The 16,370-nt window shown below is 38.8% G+C and overlaps 1 protein-coding gene across 2 annotated transcripts; it reads right to left on the reverse strand.

Moving 5' to 3' along the window:
• Positions 1-2,740: 2,740 nt before the first annotated feature.
• Ms4a2 (membrane spanning 4-domains A2) lies at positions 2,741-9,831 on the reverse strand. 2 transcript variants are annotated; one of them, XM_026411648.2, is made up of 7 exons: positions 9,728-9,831; positions 8,373-8,496; positions 7,735-7,869; positions 5,944-6,000; positions 4,249-4,293; positions 3,814-3,912; positions 2,741-2,839 (listed from the first exon to the last, which is right to left on the reverse strand). In XM_026411648.2, the coding sequence occupies exons 1-7, from the start codon at positions 9,787-9,789 to the stop codon at positions 2,741-2,743; spliced, it is 621 nt and encodes a 206-aa protein (XP_026267433.2). In that variant the 5' UTR covers positions 9,790-9,831. The 2 variants fall into 2 exon arrangements, with proteins under 2 accessions (XP_026267433.2, XP_026267432.2); XM_026411647.2 differs by having other exon boundaries at positions 4,249-4,404.
• Positions 9,832-16,370: the final 6,539 nt, after the last annotated feature.

The raw sequence follows: 16,370 nt of genomic DNA on the forward strand, positions 1-16,370 counted from the left end.
TATTGATAACTAGAGAAAGGAAAATAACTATGAGTTTTCTCATTTAATTAACACAAACAGAAATCAAGGGCGCATGTGCGGGAATGGATATTAAGGGTGATGAAGAGGTGGGTGGATTCGGCTAAATCTATTAATATGGGCCTCTAAGCAGAGATTCTGCTTTAGAGGTTGTAGCTCAAGAAGAAAGGTGCCAAGTTGTTTTGGGAAAAGATGGTTCACCATGAGGAAGTTGGAAACACCTGAACTCACTGGGGTTAACCTAGAGGAAGGGACTCAATGACTTAGGGAATCCAGGACTCACACCAGTGCCCCACCTCCGACTCTCAGGCCTTTGGCCTCGGACAAAATTACACCATCAGGCTCCTTGGTTCTGGGGCTTTCCCACTGGGGCTGAGCCACACATTGGCATCTCAGAGCCTCCCTATTGCTCACAGCCTCTTGGAGGCAGGGAACTTCTCAGACCCCATAATTATGTGAGCCAGTTCCCCTAATTAATCCCCTCAGACGTCTATCATCTGCCTGTCTGTCTATCTATCTATCTATCATCCCCTATTTATTGTCTCTCTGGAGAAACAGGTTCACAAATACACAACACATTCCCAGGTTCACATAGCACAGCAAATATAACTGTCAGGATTAACTAATAAAACTGACGTCCGTTCCACTTTCCTTTCAGCCTTATCCCACTCTTTATAAACCAGAGGTGGCTGTTTTCTATCTCTGAAGTTGTTTATAGATCAACTCATCTAAGAAAGGGTTGATAAAGAGTTACTCCAGACACTATTCTTTGCCCTTGGCTTCATTCAACTGATTCTTGATTCTTCACTGGTCTCTCAATTTCACAGGCAAGTACAAAGACAAGAAATCAAGTTAGGTAACTTCAATTTATTGTACAATTACTAGCAGTTGAGGCTACATAAGGAGATCATGAGTACGCTAATAATTCATTATACTATGCTTCAATGAGAGGGACAGTGGTTATGGAGCAAAGAATAAAGGCTGGACGAAGAGATGCATATTAGGGAATCTTCACAGAGAAGTTGTTGAAATTTAGAATGATCATTGGGGCAATGGCAATGTGAGGAGCATGCCAGCCGTGTGCCCCTGGTGGGTGTGTGGCAAAAGAGAGGGGCCTGAGCCCTACACTGACTTCTCAGTGACTCACAGGGCTCCTCCATTTAGGCTTAAGATAGGACTGACTCTTTCCTTCTTTTAGAAATAAAAACAGCAACAAAACCATGTGCCTAACTTAATTTTTCTTTACTCTCTTCTACTCAGTCCCCCACTTATTGCTCAATAACCCCCCCACACACCTCATGGCCTCTCTCTCCAAATACCTTTACAAATGTTCCACTCCTCTGCTCTTCACATCCCTAGATGGAATGCCTCTGTGTCTTTTGCATTCATTTATTTTGCTATTTTCTCTTCCCCATCTCTTTGCATACCTGGAGTCTATAAGTCACTGTGAACTTCTCCCAAGCTTACATGTTTCCCTTATTCTAAGTGTGAGTTATTTTCTCTTTGGTTCAGTTTTTTCTACATTGGAATAACTGATATCCTCTGTTTCTCATGCACTTTTTTTTTAACTAATTCTTACGCCTTCTAGATTTTATCCTTATTTTTTCCCTCATATTATAAGCATATGAAGTTTAACTTGGCTTTCCTTCATCTCAAAATAACTCTTAAGAGTATTAACCTAATAACAAACTCCCTTGTAATTAAACTAAACCTCTATCACCCAATTGTGTTGGACGCCATCAAGCCTTTCCACTGCACTTCTCTCAAGATGCAAGTCTAAAACTGAGCTTCACCTTGGCTATCTGTGAGCCTCTTTCAAACCTCATATTTCTGAACTATTATTTTTTCCAAAATGACTAGGTGTTCTCCTTCCATCTTAGACTCAAACACTTGATGTATTAGTCAAACCCTTGCTTGCTTAACTTTATTCTTTAACTTGTTAGTAAGACCTACTAGTTTATTTGGGTAGACCTTTTGCTACGTGTTTTAGATATGATCACTTCTCTCCATGACCACTCATTTCAATTCACACCTTCATTATTCTTCCTTCATCACAAATGCCGTACTCAATGTTCTTTCCACTTTCAGGTTTCCTGTTTTTACCTGTCCATCTCACCAGATACCGGTAGCTGAATAAACTCCCCACTACCTCTTCACCAAACACTGTTGAACTACACTGTATCAGTGAATGAACTGGTGATTCAGGAAATATACTGTTATAAAACTAGTGTTTTTTCAAAAATGTGTTGTCATTGAGGGAGCGTAGTATATTTGGATATAGAAAACTGCATATCATGTAAGTCATACGTGTATATGGGTGTGCATACAGGTGGACAGGTGCATATCATACATAACTATAGCTATAAGGAACTCTAAAAAAATAACTAAGAACTAAATATCATCAAACTGTCAAAGTTTAGCTCAACTCTCAGTCCAGCCTCCTCTTTTTCCATCTTTGAAGAGTTAAACAGTAAAAGTCCAGGGATTTCATGTTGGCTTCCCAGAGTGATCGCTTGGAGATCAAGACACAAAATAAGAAAAGTATTTACAAATAGGGGATGATGGTATTTAGTTGATCAGAAATAATAAAAACAAAATATTGCCATTTGAAGGACAAATCTAACATAAAATGTTAGAAAGACTATGCTGAGAATAGAAATTTTGCCTTTTAAAGATTTTGGCTTTCTGGACTCTGTGAATCAAAAGGTTCTGGACATGACTCTTAGGAACTGGTGGGAGAAGATGTTTCTATTTTTTCTTCCAACTCACTATAAATTGGTGAATAAATGTTTAATTCTTCATAGAGACGATCATCTGGAATCTGAAAAGGGAAAAATCATTGCAAATCAATCACTAAGAACTGTCCATTTCTAGAAGCCCTGTTCTAGAGGCTCACTTGCATTCCTCCTGACTTCCCAAATCTCCCCTCCTCTTCCTCCTCCCCCTCATCTTCCTCCTCCATCTTCTCCTCTCCGTTCCTCTCCCCTCCCTACCCTCTCTTCATTGTAACCAATCCCTCCATCTCCAGAAAATCACCAGTTCATTCACTGATACAGCGTAGTTCAATAGTGTTTGGTGAAGAGGTAGTAGGGAGTTTATTCAGCTACCATATTGGCTGCCCAACTGAACGCAAAAGAAATCATGTGAGTCAACAACAAGTCTGTGAGATTATTGCCGTGTCTGAGCTCTGGTACACCTGCTGTCCTATCTGTCTTTGGGGTAAAGTGATGTTAAAAGGTGGCCAGACTTGAATGCATCAGGAAGGTGGACGCACAGAATGCTTCCTCTGGCAGATTTGATTGTGCATCAGTATGGCTGATTCCCGCCAAAGGTGGAACTCACGGAGGGGTGAGTCAAGCAGTAGTGCAGGTGAAATCATGAATTAGGACATAAAACGTGAGGCTCTGGAGCAGTGAAAGGGAGAAAGTCAAGAAAAAAGGGAAAAAAAAGCAGGGACAACTCTAAGGATTTTCTTCTAGAACAAAAATTAAGACATGCTGTCTGCACATCCATCTGTCATGCTCAACACATCTGAGGTAGCTAAAATTTCTAAAATTACAAAGATCCTATTTCCCAAGCCCTATTTCATAAGCTATTTGCCAGTTCTGAGTGTAAAATGAGATTTAAGACATAATATTTGAAAACAAAAATCAGTGAAATTTTGAGAAACAATCTGGAAATCCCCACTCCTTTCCCCCTCCCCCCCCCCAAAAAAAAAACTCAGCGCCTATTTTTAAGGGATAAATCAAATTACTTAGCCTGTTGTCCAGGATTTCATGTTAAGCTTCTACGTACCTTATTTCTTTTGAATTCTTCTCCAATCCCATAGATTGTGAGTGACACAGCACTGCACAACCCCAGGATGGTGAGAAACAGCATCATTGCCACAATTTCCTGTTGAACAACAGCCCAAAAGATGGCCATGTGACAGGTGTCCCAAGAGTTCATTCCCTCATAGCAGCCCCTCTCTTTCACCTCCCCGGACATAATCATCTCTTGCAAAGTGACACATCCGTGGGAAAACCAGGAGGCAGACAGTTTCGACCTTGAGGAGTCTGGCCAGGGGTGGGGAGAGGGGAAGGCAGCCTCTCCTTGGACTGCATGTGCCTGAAGAACACTCCCTCCTGAGACAGAGGTTCCCCCAAAAGGACTGTGTTCATGGGAAAGGAGAAGAGGTTTCCTGCTAGGATGGGCACCCCGAATCTCAGCCTTTTCCCGAGAAATACTTACAGTGGTGAAAGAAGCCACGAAGCAGCCGTCATCCCCATGAAGGTTCTCACACTGGCTGATATAAACCCAGTTGTTGCCCAGGTTGAGGATCAGGATGACGATGCCTGCTCCCCCGGCTATGCTGCTGACCGTGTTTGCTCCCAATCGTCCTCGCACCTGGTGACCAAGAAGGCCATTCAATCCTGGGCCTGCACCTGCCAGCACATTCAACGCACTGACCTGCATTTCAGAGCTGGTTGCGTCCAGTAAACTCTGCTTGGTTCAAATTCTCAGTTAAAGCGGGAAATCTTAGAAATGCCACCATTGCTTAATAAGCAGCTATTACTTTCTTGCTGGCACTGCCTTCAACAGGAGCAGCCCAAGGGGTAGGGATGGAGCTCAGTGGTGGAGCACAAGGCCCAGCCGGGTTCAATCCTCAGCACAACAAATAAACAAACACGAAGGCATGAAGGCACATGGCCTGTCCTCAACGACTCCCCTTAATTAGAAGCTAATTATCTATTTGATCATATGACTATGCTTAAATATTTATAATATATAGTATGTGGGACTTAAAAAAAAAACAACGAATGTCAAAGCAATTAGACTTCCCTGTATGTTTCCAATCATTATATCCAATGTTTGTTACAAAAAGCTTTCCAACACAAAATAGACTGGGAAAAAAATCACATAGCCACACTCACTATAAGACTGCAGCTGAATAAGCACCAAAAAAACCCAAATAACTCAATCAATAAATGGGCCAATGACCTGAACAGTCACTTATCAGAAAAGGATATGCAATCAATCAATAAATCTATGAAAAAATGTTCATCATCACTAACAATTAAAGAAATGCAAATCAAAACTATGCTAAGATTTCATCTCACTCCAGTCAGAATGGCAGCTATTATGCATACAAACAGCAACAAGTGTTGGTGAGGATGTGGAGGAAAAGGCACAATCATACATTGCTGGTGGGGCTGCAAATTTGTACAGCCAATATGGAAAGCAGTATGGAGATTTCTTGAAAAACTGGGAATGGGACCACCATTTGACCCAGCTATCCCTCTCCTTGGTCTATAGTCAAAGGATTTTAAAACAACACACTACAGGGACACAGCCACATCAATGTTTATAGCAGCACAATTCACAGTAGCTAAACTGTAGAACCAATCTAGATGCCCTTCAGTAGATGAATGGATTAAAAAAAATTTGGCATATATACACAATGGAATATTACTCAATAATAAAAGAGAATAAAATCATGGATGGAGTTGGAGAAGATAATGCTAAGTGAAGTTAACCAATCTCAAAAAAACAAATGCCGAATGTTTTCTCTGATATAAGAAGGCTAATTCATAGTGGGGTAGAGAAGGAGAGCATGGGAGGAATAGACAGACTATAGATAGGGTGGGGGTGGGGGTGGGGAAGGGAGGGGCAGGGGGTTAGCAAGGATGGTGGAATGTGATGTATATCATTATCCAAAGTACATGTATGAGACACGAATTGGTGTGAACATAATTTATATACAACCAGAGATATGAAAATTGTGCTGTATATGTGTAACAAGAATTGTAATGTTGTCATTTATTTTTTTAAAAATCAATTAAAAATTTTTTAAAGACTGCAGCTGAAGATGTATCTCCCTCAAGATCCTACAATTCCATTTTTCTTACCTTCCCAGGGATGAATAAAGACAGGGTTGCAACTCACCAGATGAATTCCATTTTTGTTTTCAGATATAATTGATAAGAGTCCAGAGATAGCAAACTGTCCAAAAGGAAAAGGCAAATAAAAACATGAGTCTCTGCTCTCTACACTGTCCCTTTCCTCCCATCTCTAAAGTCTTGAGTACTCTATAAAGCTACCTCTTCATGTTCCACTTGACCAATATTTCTTTATTCTTATTTCCTATAAAGTGCTTCTCAAAATTAAACATGTATATGAATCCTGTGTGTCTTGGCATAATATAGGTTCCTATTTGTTAGGTCCCCGGTGCAGCCTGAGACTCTTCATTTTTACCTGGCTTCCAGGTAAGGTTGACTTTGACAGTTCATGGGTCACTCTTAGAGCAGCAGCAATCTGGTGCATGAGAGCTGTTATAAACACGATCCTCATTTTATTGCAATTTTAGTATGTGTGCATTCTCTGTGTTGCACTGACAGCTCCCATGCATCTGTGGCACCTCTGGCTCCAGAGGCTAGTGTGCATCTGCCAGGCTCATAATGACTATGAAATGTGCATGAGAAAAGGCTTGGCCAAAACACAAATGGAGAGCACAAATTGAAGACAGTCTCTAGAAATCTCAGATTGTCTATGGGTTGGCCCACACTTAATGAGCTAAATGTTTGCAATGCAAAGACATTAGAGAGAAATTTCAAATAATATATGGGAGAGGTTCAAGGTGATTCTTGAACAAGGATCTGAGTACTGTGGATTTAGCAGAGTGTCAAGCCAGTGTGATATTTTTTAGGGTTAACATATATCCTTGTAAACATACCAACACATTCTGGTGTTGATGCAAAAAACAACATAAATAATTGCACAATAATTATGTGAAGTGAAGGAAGATAGAAAAGAGAACATACTGTATGATTTCAGTTACATAAAACGCTAGAAGGTGCCAATTTAGTTACAGGTATAGAAAGAAGATGAGTGAGTCCTTGAGGGTGGATGGAGAGGAATAAAGGCAGGCAGGGAGGGGTTCTAGAGAAGCCCAAGGAGACTTTTAGAAATGATAGATGTGCTCATTATATTCATGTGCTGACTTTTTTTATGTGCTGACATTTTAATGTGTATCTATGAGTCAAACATCAAATTCTAAATATGTTCAATCTATTGTTCATCAATTATACCTCGATCAAGTTATATTTCCTTGTGATCTCATCCAACGACCCATTTTATGGACAGTCTACTGATTAAAAGAAATACAATGAGAAAGTGCCCAAAAGGATTCCTAGGGCGTAGTAGAAGTTCATCAGATACCTGCTAATCTTCTTACTCTTCCACAATCTTCCCCCCACCCACCACCACCTTCATAAAGATAACTTTTTAAATTATTTTTAAAATGGACAGATAAAATTATATGTAGTCATTGTAAGACCTTATTGATGAATAGAGTTAGGGGTATTTTCCAGGAAAAGAATTTTGGAAATTTGGGTTCAATTTCTATTAACTAAAAGTCCCTGGACGAAGTTATTTAACTTTTATTATTAGGTTCTGATCTGATAAAAGTATGTTAAAGGTTTAGAACACAGTTAAATGTAATAAGGTTCCTTTATTGTCATAGTTAGTGAGCACTATATGAAAAAGTGCTTTGAAAACTGCAAATACATGTATCTATAGTGCACAAACATGTGAATAATTATATTATCTTAATAATGTAGATAAGTAAGTAGTTATAAAGTAAATAAAATCTGTTCAATTGTTGTTTAATAATTGTTATTTAATTTAATTGTCATTTAAAAATAGTTATTTCAATAACAATTATAAATAGATACTCACAAGTACTGCTCCCCAAAATGGGTAACCTGCTTTAATTGATGAAAATATTTCTTCATCAAAGTCTGACATTTCAAGTACAGAGCAGACAATTATTCCACAACAAAGGCATATGGCACCAATCATAATCTGTGTTACCTAGAGAAAAATGAAGTTTTATGAAGTTGGAAGATATTTTCCCAGAATTGGATTCATGTTCTTGTAATTAGATCAAATATGGGAAATTGCTTTGGTATCTTAGATGGTCCTGAGAGGGAGTCCCAAATGCGAGATTCTTCAGTCATCCCCTGGCCACTGTAAGAGCTGAACTCATAGAAGAACAGCCTACAGTGTGAATGGCCAAAGCGTGTTTCATATCTTTATTGATGGTGGACATCAGCAATTATTATTTCCAAGTAAAGACAGCGGTTATAATAGTGAATCCTTCATGCCTATCGGTCATTCTCGTCCCCCTAATTTAAAGTCTTCATGAGGGAATGCTTCTGTCCTCCAAGAGGGCCCAACTAGCTTCAACTCTTCATCTACCAGGATTTCTCAGAAGACCTCTCACTCCTCATGAACCCAAGTGAGAAATCATTCGATGGAACCAAATTCCCTTTCCTAGAGCCAAACCTTACTCCTACTGAGACGTCTCCACTCACCCCCAGGAATTGCAGCTCTCTCTTCAAAAATGTCAGCCATGTCTTTGGTGGTGGGGGTGCGGTTGGTGTCCCCACCTGGGGAAGGTCACCAGGAGACACTTCCAAGACCTCGATTTCGGGCGCACTGTGAAATTTAACAGAAATTCTCTAACTCCCTGTACAAAGTCTTTCACTGACAGAAAGCAGAGTTTCATTTATGTACTTTTCAAAACTACCCTACAATTGAAAAATTTTAAAATTTTGTCATTGGTATTTAATTTTAAATGCTTTTGTTTATTTTTTTAATTTATATATGACAGCAGAATGCATTACAATTCTTATTACCTATATAGAGCACAATTTTTCACATCTCTGGTTGTATACATAGTATATTCACACCAATCTTCATTGTAATGATTAAAACATGAAGGGTTAGATGATCCAAGTACCAGATCAAGAAAACTTAAACATTATCTGCATGATCAGATGAAATAAAATCTGACAAAAACCATGCCAAGTATTTTCATTCTTAATCCAGGTTTTCTATTAAACTCTTTCCCATTTATCTATGTTTGTAAGTAAAACTGAAAACAATCAAACACATATGTTTACTTTGCATTCCATAGTCCTTGTACCATAGAAATGCACCTGAATGTTTTTTGGGATTTTTTGTTGTTGTTGTTTTTTCGTTCATGACATACAAAAAACTTCCTGTGCACTGAGGACAGTAAAGATAGTGGCTTTGACTGGGCACGATGGCAAAACACCTGTAATTCCAGCAGCTCTGGAGGCGGAGGCAAGAGGATCCCCAAGTTCAAAGCAGCCTCAGCAAAAGTGAGGCACTAAGCAACTCAGTGAGACCCTGTGTCTAAATAAAATTCAAAATAGGGCTAGGAATGTTGTTCCATGGTTAAGTACCCCTGAGTTCAATCCCTGGTACAAAAAGAAAATGGCTTTGAAGGGTTTTTTGGAACTCTATTCCTATTTTCCTCTTCAGAGCTGGACATCACAGTTGAAGGTTCACAAAGGACAACCACGGAGGAGGTCATTTTGTAAATCTGCTGTCCCCAGCACATGTCAGGCACAGAGGCAAGAGATCTACATAAGTCGTCAAACTCTCCTGTCCTATACCCAAACCATGAGGCTCTTGTGTTAGAAAACCAACCCGTCACTCCCAGTTCACAAGCTGAGAGAAAACCCACCCATCGGAAAAGAAGTCCTGGAAAAGTAAAGCAGACAGTGTCCTTAAACCCAGTGTGTCAATCAAACTAGGTGAATCCATGCATGAGCCCACAAAATTGCTTCTATCTGCCCGGCACAGTGACCTTCTGTAACCCAATGAGTGATACCAGAAAGGAATAGTAACCTTGGCTTACCTGGAAGGCTCCTGTGGGTTTGGAAGAGCCAGATCTGCTCTGCTCGTATTTTCTGGGTCCATTTTTTCATGAACTAAGCTTCCCAGGAAACAATCAAACACATATGTGTGTTGTCACATGGAGGCAGGGTGGACTTCCTCTGACTCGTGGCCTTGAGAGGCAGTTAAAACAGCTCAGCTCCAAACACCGATGATTATCTCCAGCCCCAGCCATTTGTCAAACAGATAAGTTTCCCAGCTGATCATGACCCATGGGGTGGGTCTTCTGAGAATGGAAAGAAACTTGAGAATTCTGGTGAGGAAGAAATATACAAAGTGAGGAAATTTGACACTTCTGGATCAGAATTCTCCTAGGATTTATAGAACCTAAAAAGGAAATATTTTAGTGGGAGTTGAGAAGGTGCAAGAGAATTGTAGAACAGAAAGAGGCATGGCTTTTTTGGGGGGGAGGGTTCTCCAGTTGTGTCTGTCAGAAGTCCTCTAGTCACACCTTCGAAAAGGCCATCTTCCCTGTGTAGTGCACACTCGGTTTCATGTGCAGGTTCAAGGCCTAAGCAGTGTGTGTGTCTGAATCTTCAGATCTGTCTCTGACTTCACTATCTGTTCTCTCTCTTCTTGTCTTTTGGACAGTGTTTATATAATTGTCCGCAGCAGGTAGTCTTGGAAACCACCTGCTGGACAGGTAGAGTTCTAACTCCTGTGACCCATGCTTAGTCGAGTGTGACAGCAAAGAAGTTGTCACACTGAAGACTCCCCGGCCTCCTAAACCATTAGACTGTGCTGTTCAGAGCTTTGCCATGGCGAGACGGTGCCAATGGAAACTCTGGGATAAATGAACTTGATTTAAAAGTCCCATGAGCCAGTCTAAATAGTGTGGGACTAAGCCACATGCCTACATTAGGAGGGTAGAGCCAAACCAACGCACTCATTCTATACTATACCTAGCCACACCAGAGAAAAAGCAGCAGGGGGAATTCATAAAAGGTATGTATTTCTTATATTTCAGGTTAATTATAGGCATAACCTTGAGTGGCTTTTAATACACTGCAAGAGACTACCCTTTACATCCTGATCACCTGTGCTGTTCTGCTGGGGTGTGGCAAAACTTTTCAACAGAACAAAGATATTTGCATGAACAGACTCTAAAGGACATATTGGCACCTCTTTCCTAACAACATATTACTGACCCAGGGGCCATCTTTCCACCATGTTGGCAGGAATGGGTGGACCTAACAAATAGGCTACTTGAATGAAGAAATAAACCTTATTCATTTATACATTTGTCCAAAAAGACTGTGCTCCATGCCAGGCACTGATGTTATCACTGAGCAGCACAGAGGGAGGCGTGGCTCCAGCCCCATCAGACCCACAATCTAGCAGAGGAGAACAAAGATAAGTGATGTGATATGACCCAATAGGTCAGAGGTTAGGGACTGTTGGAACAGGGAGGAGGGTATAACAGCTCTGTCTGACGGGGAGATGGAGATCCAGGGAAGGAATTCCCTGGGAATTCTTCGAGCCCAGACTTAAACTGAAAGACTCAGGAGTTTCATTTGCTTGCCTACCCTCAGTGAAGTCACCCACATCTGTTGGGGAAAGTCCTGAAATCGGTTATTTATGGTGTCTCCTATTTATGCGATACAAATAATCGGGAATCAGATTTGAGGGATGGAAACAAATTGAGAATGGTCTTTGTGTTGGGACACGATGCTACTCTGAGAATTTTCAACAGAACCTTGAAAAATGTGAACCAGAAGCTGATAGGTAACTTAGGACCTCCCAGTTGTTTCATATCCCAATCTTATCAGCACCTTCATCTTGTCCCTGGGATGCCCATCACCTTCTGTGCCCACACATTGGATTCCCAAAGCTATGGTCTTTCACCTTTCCAAGCAGTGAATATTGAAACACAGGACAAAAATGACTTTTCTTTTTCTTTGGGTTGGGGCAAAATTATCAAGATGAGTTTTAACCATACCTCTGCCTGAACGGAAGAGATAATCGAGCTAACCTTCCTCCCGCCATCTCTCTCTCCTCCTCTGGCATAAGCTTTGCACACGCCTTCTCCCCAGGCTCCATCTCTGGCTCACTCAGTTACTTATGCCCTAGATTTATTTCCCCAAACTCAAATGAAATTTGCTTTCAGATCTCACATGAACATTTTTTTCTCCAATCAAATGCTCAATTTACTTACAATAAATGTGCATTGCTTTGCATGTTATAATTTGTAAGTAATACTAGCTCTTAGAGAGTATTTTCAGATGCTCCCAAAGGAACCAATTTCTGTCCCTCTTACTCCCTCTTCTTCCTCCTTCCCTCCATCTTTTCCTTCTTGTCTCTCAGTCTCATTTCTACATAGCAGGGCCAAGTCTGGTTTAATCAAGACAGTTAAGAGACTAAGGGAGCCAGAGACCAACACCAACCTCCAATGTCCCATGGATAACAACATGGTTACAAAAATAAAAAAGATGAGAAAATGTTGTTTCACAAAATGATAAATTATTCTTAAAGACATAGTGCCATGTGCAAACTTGAAGGAAAACCTTTTGTCTCTTCATTATAGGGCAAGATTCACATAGACCAGCTCCTTGAATCTTGGTGTAATTGGAGTTTATTAATTGTTGTAGCCTGTGTGACCAATTAACACAGTGATTGTCCAATTCATGTGAATTCTTATTGAGTCATACCCATCCCATCTTCCAAAATGATGCTTTTCAGAAAGAAATAACAAGCATCTAATATATTTGTTTTCTTGTGTACAAGAACACCTGCTCGACTGGGAGAGGATTATAAAACAGAACTGCAGGCAAGGTGTCCACATTAGCTGTCCTACTCCTGTCGTGGATGACAACGGTGTTAGCTTTCTTAATCCGTTCTTTCTCCCTCCCCCCATAATCTTAATACAGTTAGATCTGAAGGTCTGGTCAAATCCATATATTTTCAAGATAATTCCAAAACTTTTAAACAACTTATTAGCTTGTTTTTAAAAGCACATCATTTAATCTTAGATTATTGTTTCTATTAATCCCCAGAGGAAAGAAATACATGATGTTAAAATAACAAATAGCATGTATTAATTTTATAGGATGGTCAGTAGCTGTGTATTTTTTTCAGTTTCTTTATTAAAAACTTCTTTCTTCTATCTTTATGAAACTTTTACTATACAGCAAACATCCAAAATATTTCTTTTTTAATTTTTTTCACATATTTCCTAATCATTTATCTCTTCTTTCTTCTGGGAGAACTTTCCATTATTTACCTTCTAAAGTCTTCTTGATTTTTCTTTTTTAATGTTTGTTATAATTTTCAAAAGTTTGTTCTCTGTTCCTATTTTCTTAACTACAGGCCTGATTTCCAGGTTCTCATAATATGACTTCTTCTTCTACCTTTCAGTGAAGCCTCCGTTGTTGAAGACTGGACAAGAGCTTCCCACTCTTCAGCCTTACCTGCTCCGGTGGCACAACGTGTCTCATTCCCTTTAGAACTTCCGAGGCGGGAATTTGCACTTGACTTTCCTTCTCTCCACTCATTAGACACCTTTCATTTAATTTCACTTTTAAACATCCACTTGCACCAAAGATAAAGATGTAGTTTCTTTTTTAGAATTTATTTATTCTCATTTGTTATACATGACAGCAGAACACTTTTCAATTCATAGTACACATATAGAGCATGGTTTTTCATATCTCTTTTTGTACACAAAGTAGTGTCACAGCATTCGTGTCTTCATACATGCACTTGGGATAATGATGGGCATCTTATTCCACCATCTTTCCTACTCCTATGCCCTCTCCCTTCCCCTACCTCCCCTTTGCCCTATCTGAAGTTCCTCCATTCCTCCCATGACACCCCCCATTCCCCATTATGGATCAGCATCCACATATCAGAGAAAACATTTGGCCTTTGGTTTTGGGAGATTGGCTTACTTCACTTTGCATTATATTCTCCAACTCCATCCAATTACCTGCAAATACCATGATTTTATTCTTTTATTGCTGAATAATATTCCATTGTGTATATATGCTACATTTTCTTTATCCATTCATCTATTGAAGGGCATCTAGATTGGTTCCACAATTTAGCTATTGTGAAATGTGTTTCTATAAACATTGATGTGACTGTGTCCCTGTAGTATGCTGTTTTTAAGTCCTTTGGGCATAAACCAAGGAGTGGGATAGCTGGGTCAAATATTGTAGTTCCATTTCAAGTTTTCCAAGGAATCTCCATATTGCTTTCCATATTGGCTGCACCATTTTGCAGTCCCACCAGCAATGTATGAGTGTGCCTTTTTGTCCACATCCTCACCAACACTTACAGTTGTTTGTATTCTTAATAGCTGACTGGAGTGAGAGAAATCTTAGAGTAGTTTTAATTTGCATTTCTCTAATTACTAGAGATGTTGAATATTTTTTCTTATATTTGTTGATTGATTGTATATCATCTTCTGAGAAATGTCTGTTTGGCTCCTTGGCCCTTTTGATTGGGTTATTTATTTATTGGTGTTAAGTTTTTTGAATTCTTTATAGAGATTAGTGCTCTATCTGATGTGTGTGTGGTAAAAAAAAAAAAAATTGCTCCCATTCTGTAGGCTCTCTCTTCACCTCACCGATTGTTTATTTTGCTAATAAGAAGTTTTTCTGTTTCTTGTCCAGTTTGATTTGTTGATACAATTTCAGGAAAGAGAAAAAAAATCATCCTTATTCTGTCATCTAATATGGAGAAGCTTTAGTGAAGTATTAATAAAAGAAACTTAGAGCAGTAAAAAAAATAGTACATGTATTTTTCAAGGAAGATTCAAAGAAAAGAAAAATAGCTTTAAAAAAAGAAAGAAACAATTGTATGATCACTAAATGAATTCACTCAAAAAATGAGAGAAAAGAGGAAACGGTAGTGGAAATCATACATATATATGCATATGTACATTTACATATATATGTACATGCATATATATGACTTTTTTCTAATTGAAGGACAATAATCTATATTTAAGGATCTTTCAAGCATCTACAAATATAAGAGAATAAATTTATATATGGTGTCATGTTGCCATAAGAATTTTTAAATTTAAGTAATAAAGATCCTTAAAACTTTCACAGAGTAGGAAATATGTCATATCATAAGGAAATAAATGGAAATGACTCAGATACTTTTCCACCACCTGAGTTAGAAAAAATTAATTCTAAATTATATATTTCAATATAGAGTTAAATTATCAGTCTCAATTAAATTAACCAAAACTTAAATTATCCATCAGGTGTGGATTTAGAATAAATAATACTGAAAATTTTTAAGCCAAATTTTACCCCTCCCATTGTTAGGTATGTTCTGGAAACACTGGAAAGCAAGCTGGCAGAGGAATGCATGGAGTCCACACAATGTCCACTGTTGGGATCCTTTACAATCTAAGTGCTGCCTGGACTCGCTGCTCACACTTTCTGTTAGTGTCCCACAGGCTACCTCTTTGTCTGACATCCACACCACTTGACTAAAACTGACCAAGTCAAGGTCAACCAACACTCAGACCTTGCCTAGCTCAACCTCTCAAGTTCATCTCTCCTTTTAACTCCATTTTCAGTACAGTCTACCTAATGTTCTTTCTACCTTATGAACTGATCTTCTCCAGCTCCTGAGCTGGTTCCTCCATCTTCTGCTGACCTTTGTATTTTATCTTCCCCTTCCCTCTGGCTAAAAGCATGATTCTTGGCTTCTATGTCTTTCCTAACTACACTCACTCACGAGGGATCCCATTCATTCCCTTAGTTTTATACGCTGTCTCCACAGTGATGATATGTCAGCTTTTGCGTTCAATTCAACCTATCAGTTGTGTGTCGGACTTTTTGGATAGTCAATTGCAAACTCATCCTATCCACCTGGGCACTTAATACACATCACAAACAGAACTGATTCAAAACAGAACTCTTCTTGATTCCAACTCTGGGTATGTCCACCTACCAAAACTCCATAATTCCACCTCACCTACTTTAGTCTTCCCCATTGAAGACAGCTTTAATTTCTGTTAGCCCTAAAACATATAAAGTCCATTTAGCAAAAGATCGATTACACACTGGAGAAAAGAAGTACTTAGCAAAACATGTGAAAGTCACATCTTTTGTACATAATATAAAAAGATTTCCAAAAAATTAATAGGAAAGAGACAAAATATGATAGAAAGTAGCAGGCACACGAGATAATAATATATAGAAGAAGGAAACTAAATGCCCAGTAAATGTGTTGTCTCACTATTTTTCAGGGAGTGTATGTTAATATAAAATTATACATCAGTTTACTCTCAGCTAGGCATAAATCTATAAGATAAAATAATTATCCAGTACTAGTGAAAAGGAGGACAATGCTACATATTGCTAGTCAGTACATATTGCTAGTCAGATGATTTGTTTTAGCATTTTAAAAAAACATTTTAAAAAGAATCCTTTATTAATTAAAATACAAATTGTCCTTTGGCTTAAAAGTCTTATTTCAGAGATTTTGTCTCAAAAATAAAAAGAGCATTAATTTGTGAGATTTGTAAGCAGATATTAATTCAGCATTATATAGTCTAAAGCAACCAGAATGAAAGAAAAAATAAGCAATATAATTATATATAACTACTACTACAAATAAAGAGCATGATAATATAGATTGGA

This window comes from Urocitellus parryii, chromosome 4, assembly GCF_045843805.1.
Source record: "Urocitellus parryii isolate mUroPar1 chromosome 4, mUroPar1.hap1, whole genome shotgun sequence".
Lineage (NCBI taxonomy): Eukaryota > Metazoa > Chordata > Mammalia > Rodentia > Sciuridae > Urocitellus > Urocitellus parryii.

Coding starts and splice junctions, on each gene's coding strand:
- Ms4a2 (XM_026411647.2), bottom strand. CDS start 9,789: ATGGACCCAGAAAATACGAGCAGAGCAGATCTGGCTCTTCCAAACCCA. Junction 8,497..9,727: donor AACCCACAGGAGCCTTCCAG/GTAAGCCAAGGT, acceptor TAAATTTCACAG/TGCGCCCGAAATCGAGGTCT. Junction 4,405..5,943: donor ACAAAAATGGAATTCATCTG/GTGAGTTGCAAC, acceptor CTTGGTCACCAG/GTGCGAGGACGATTGGGAGC.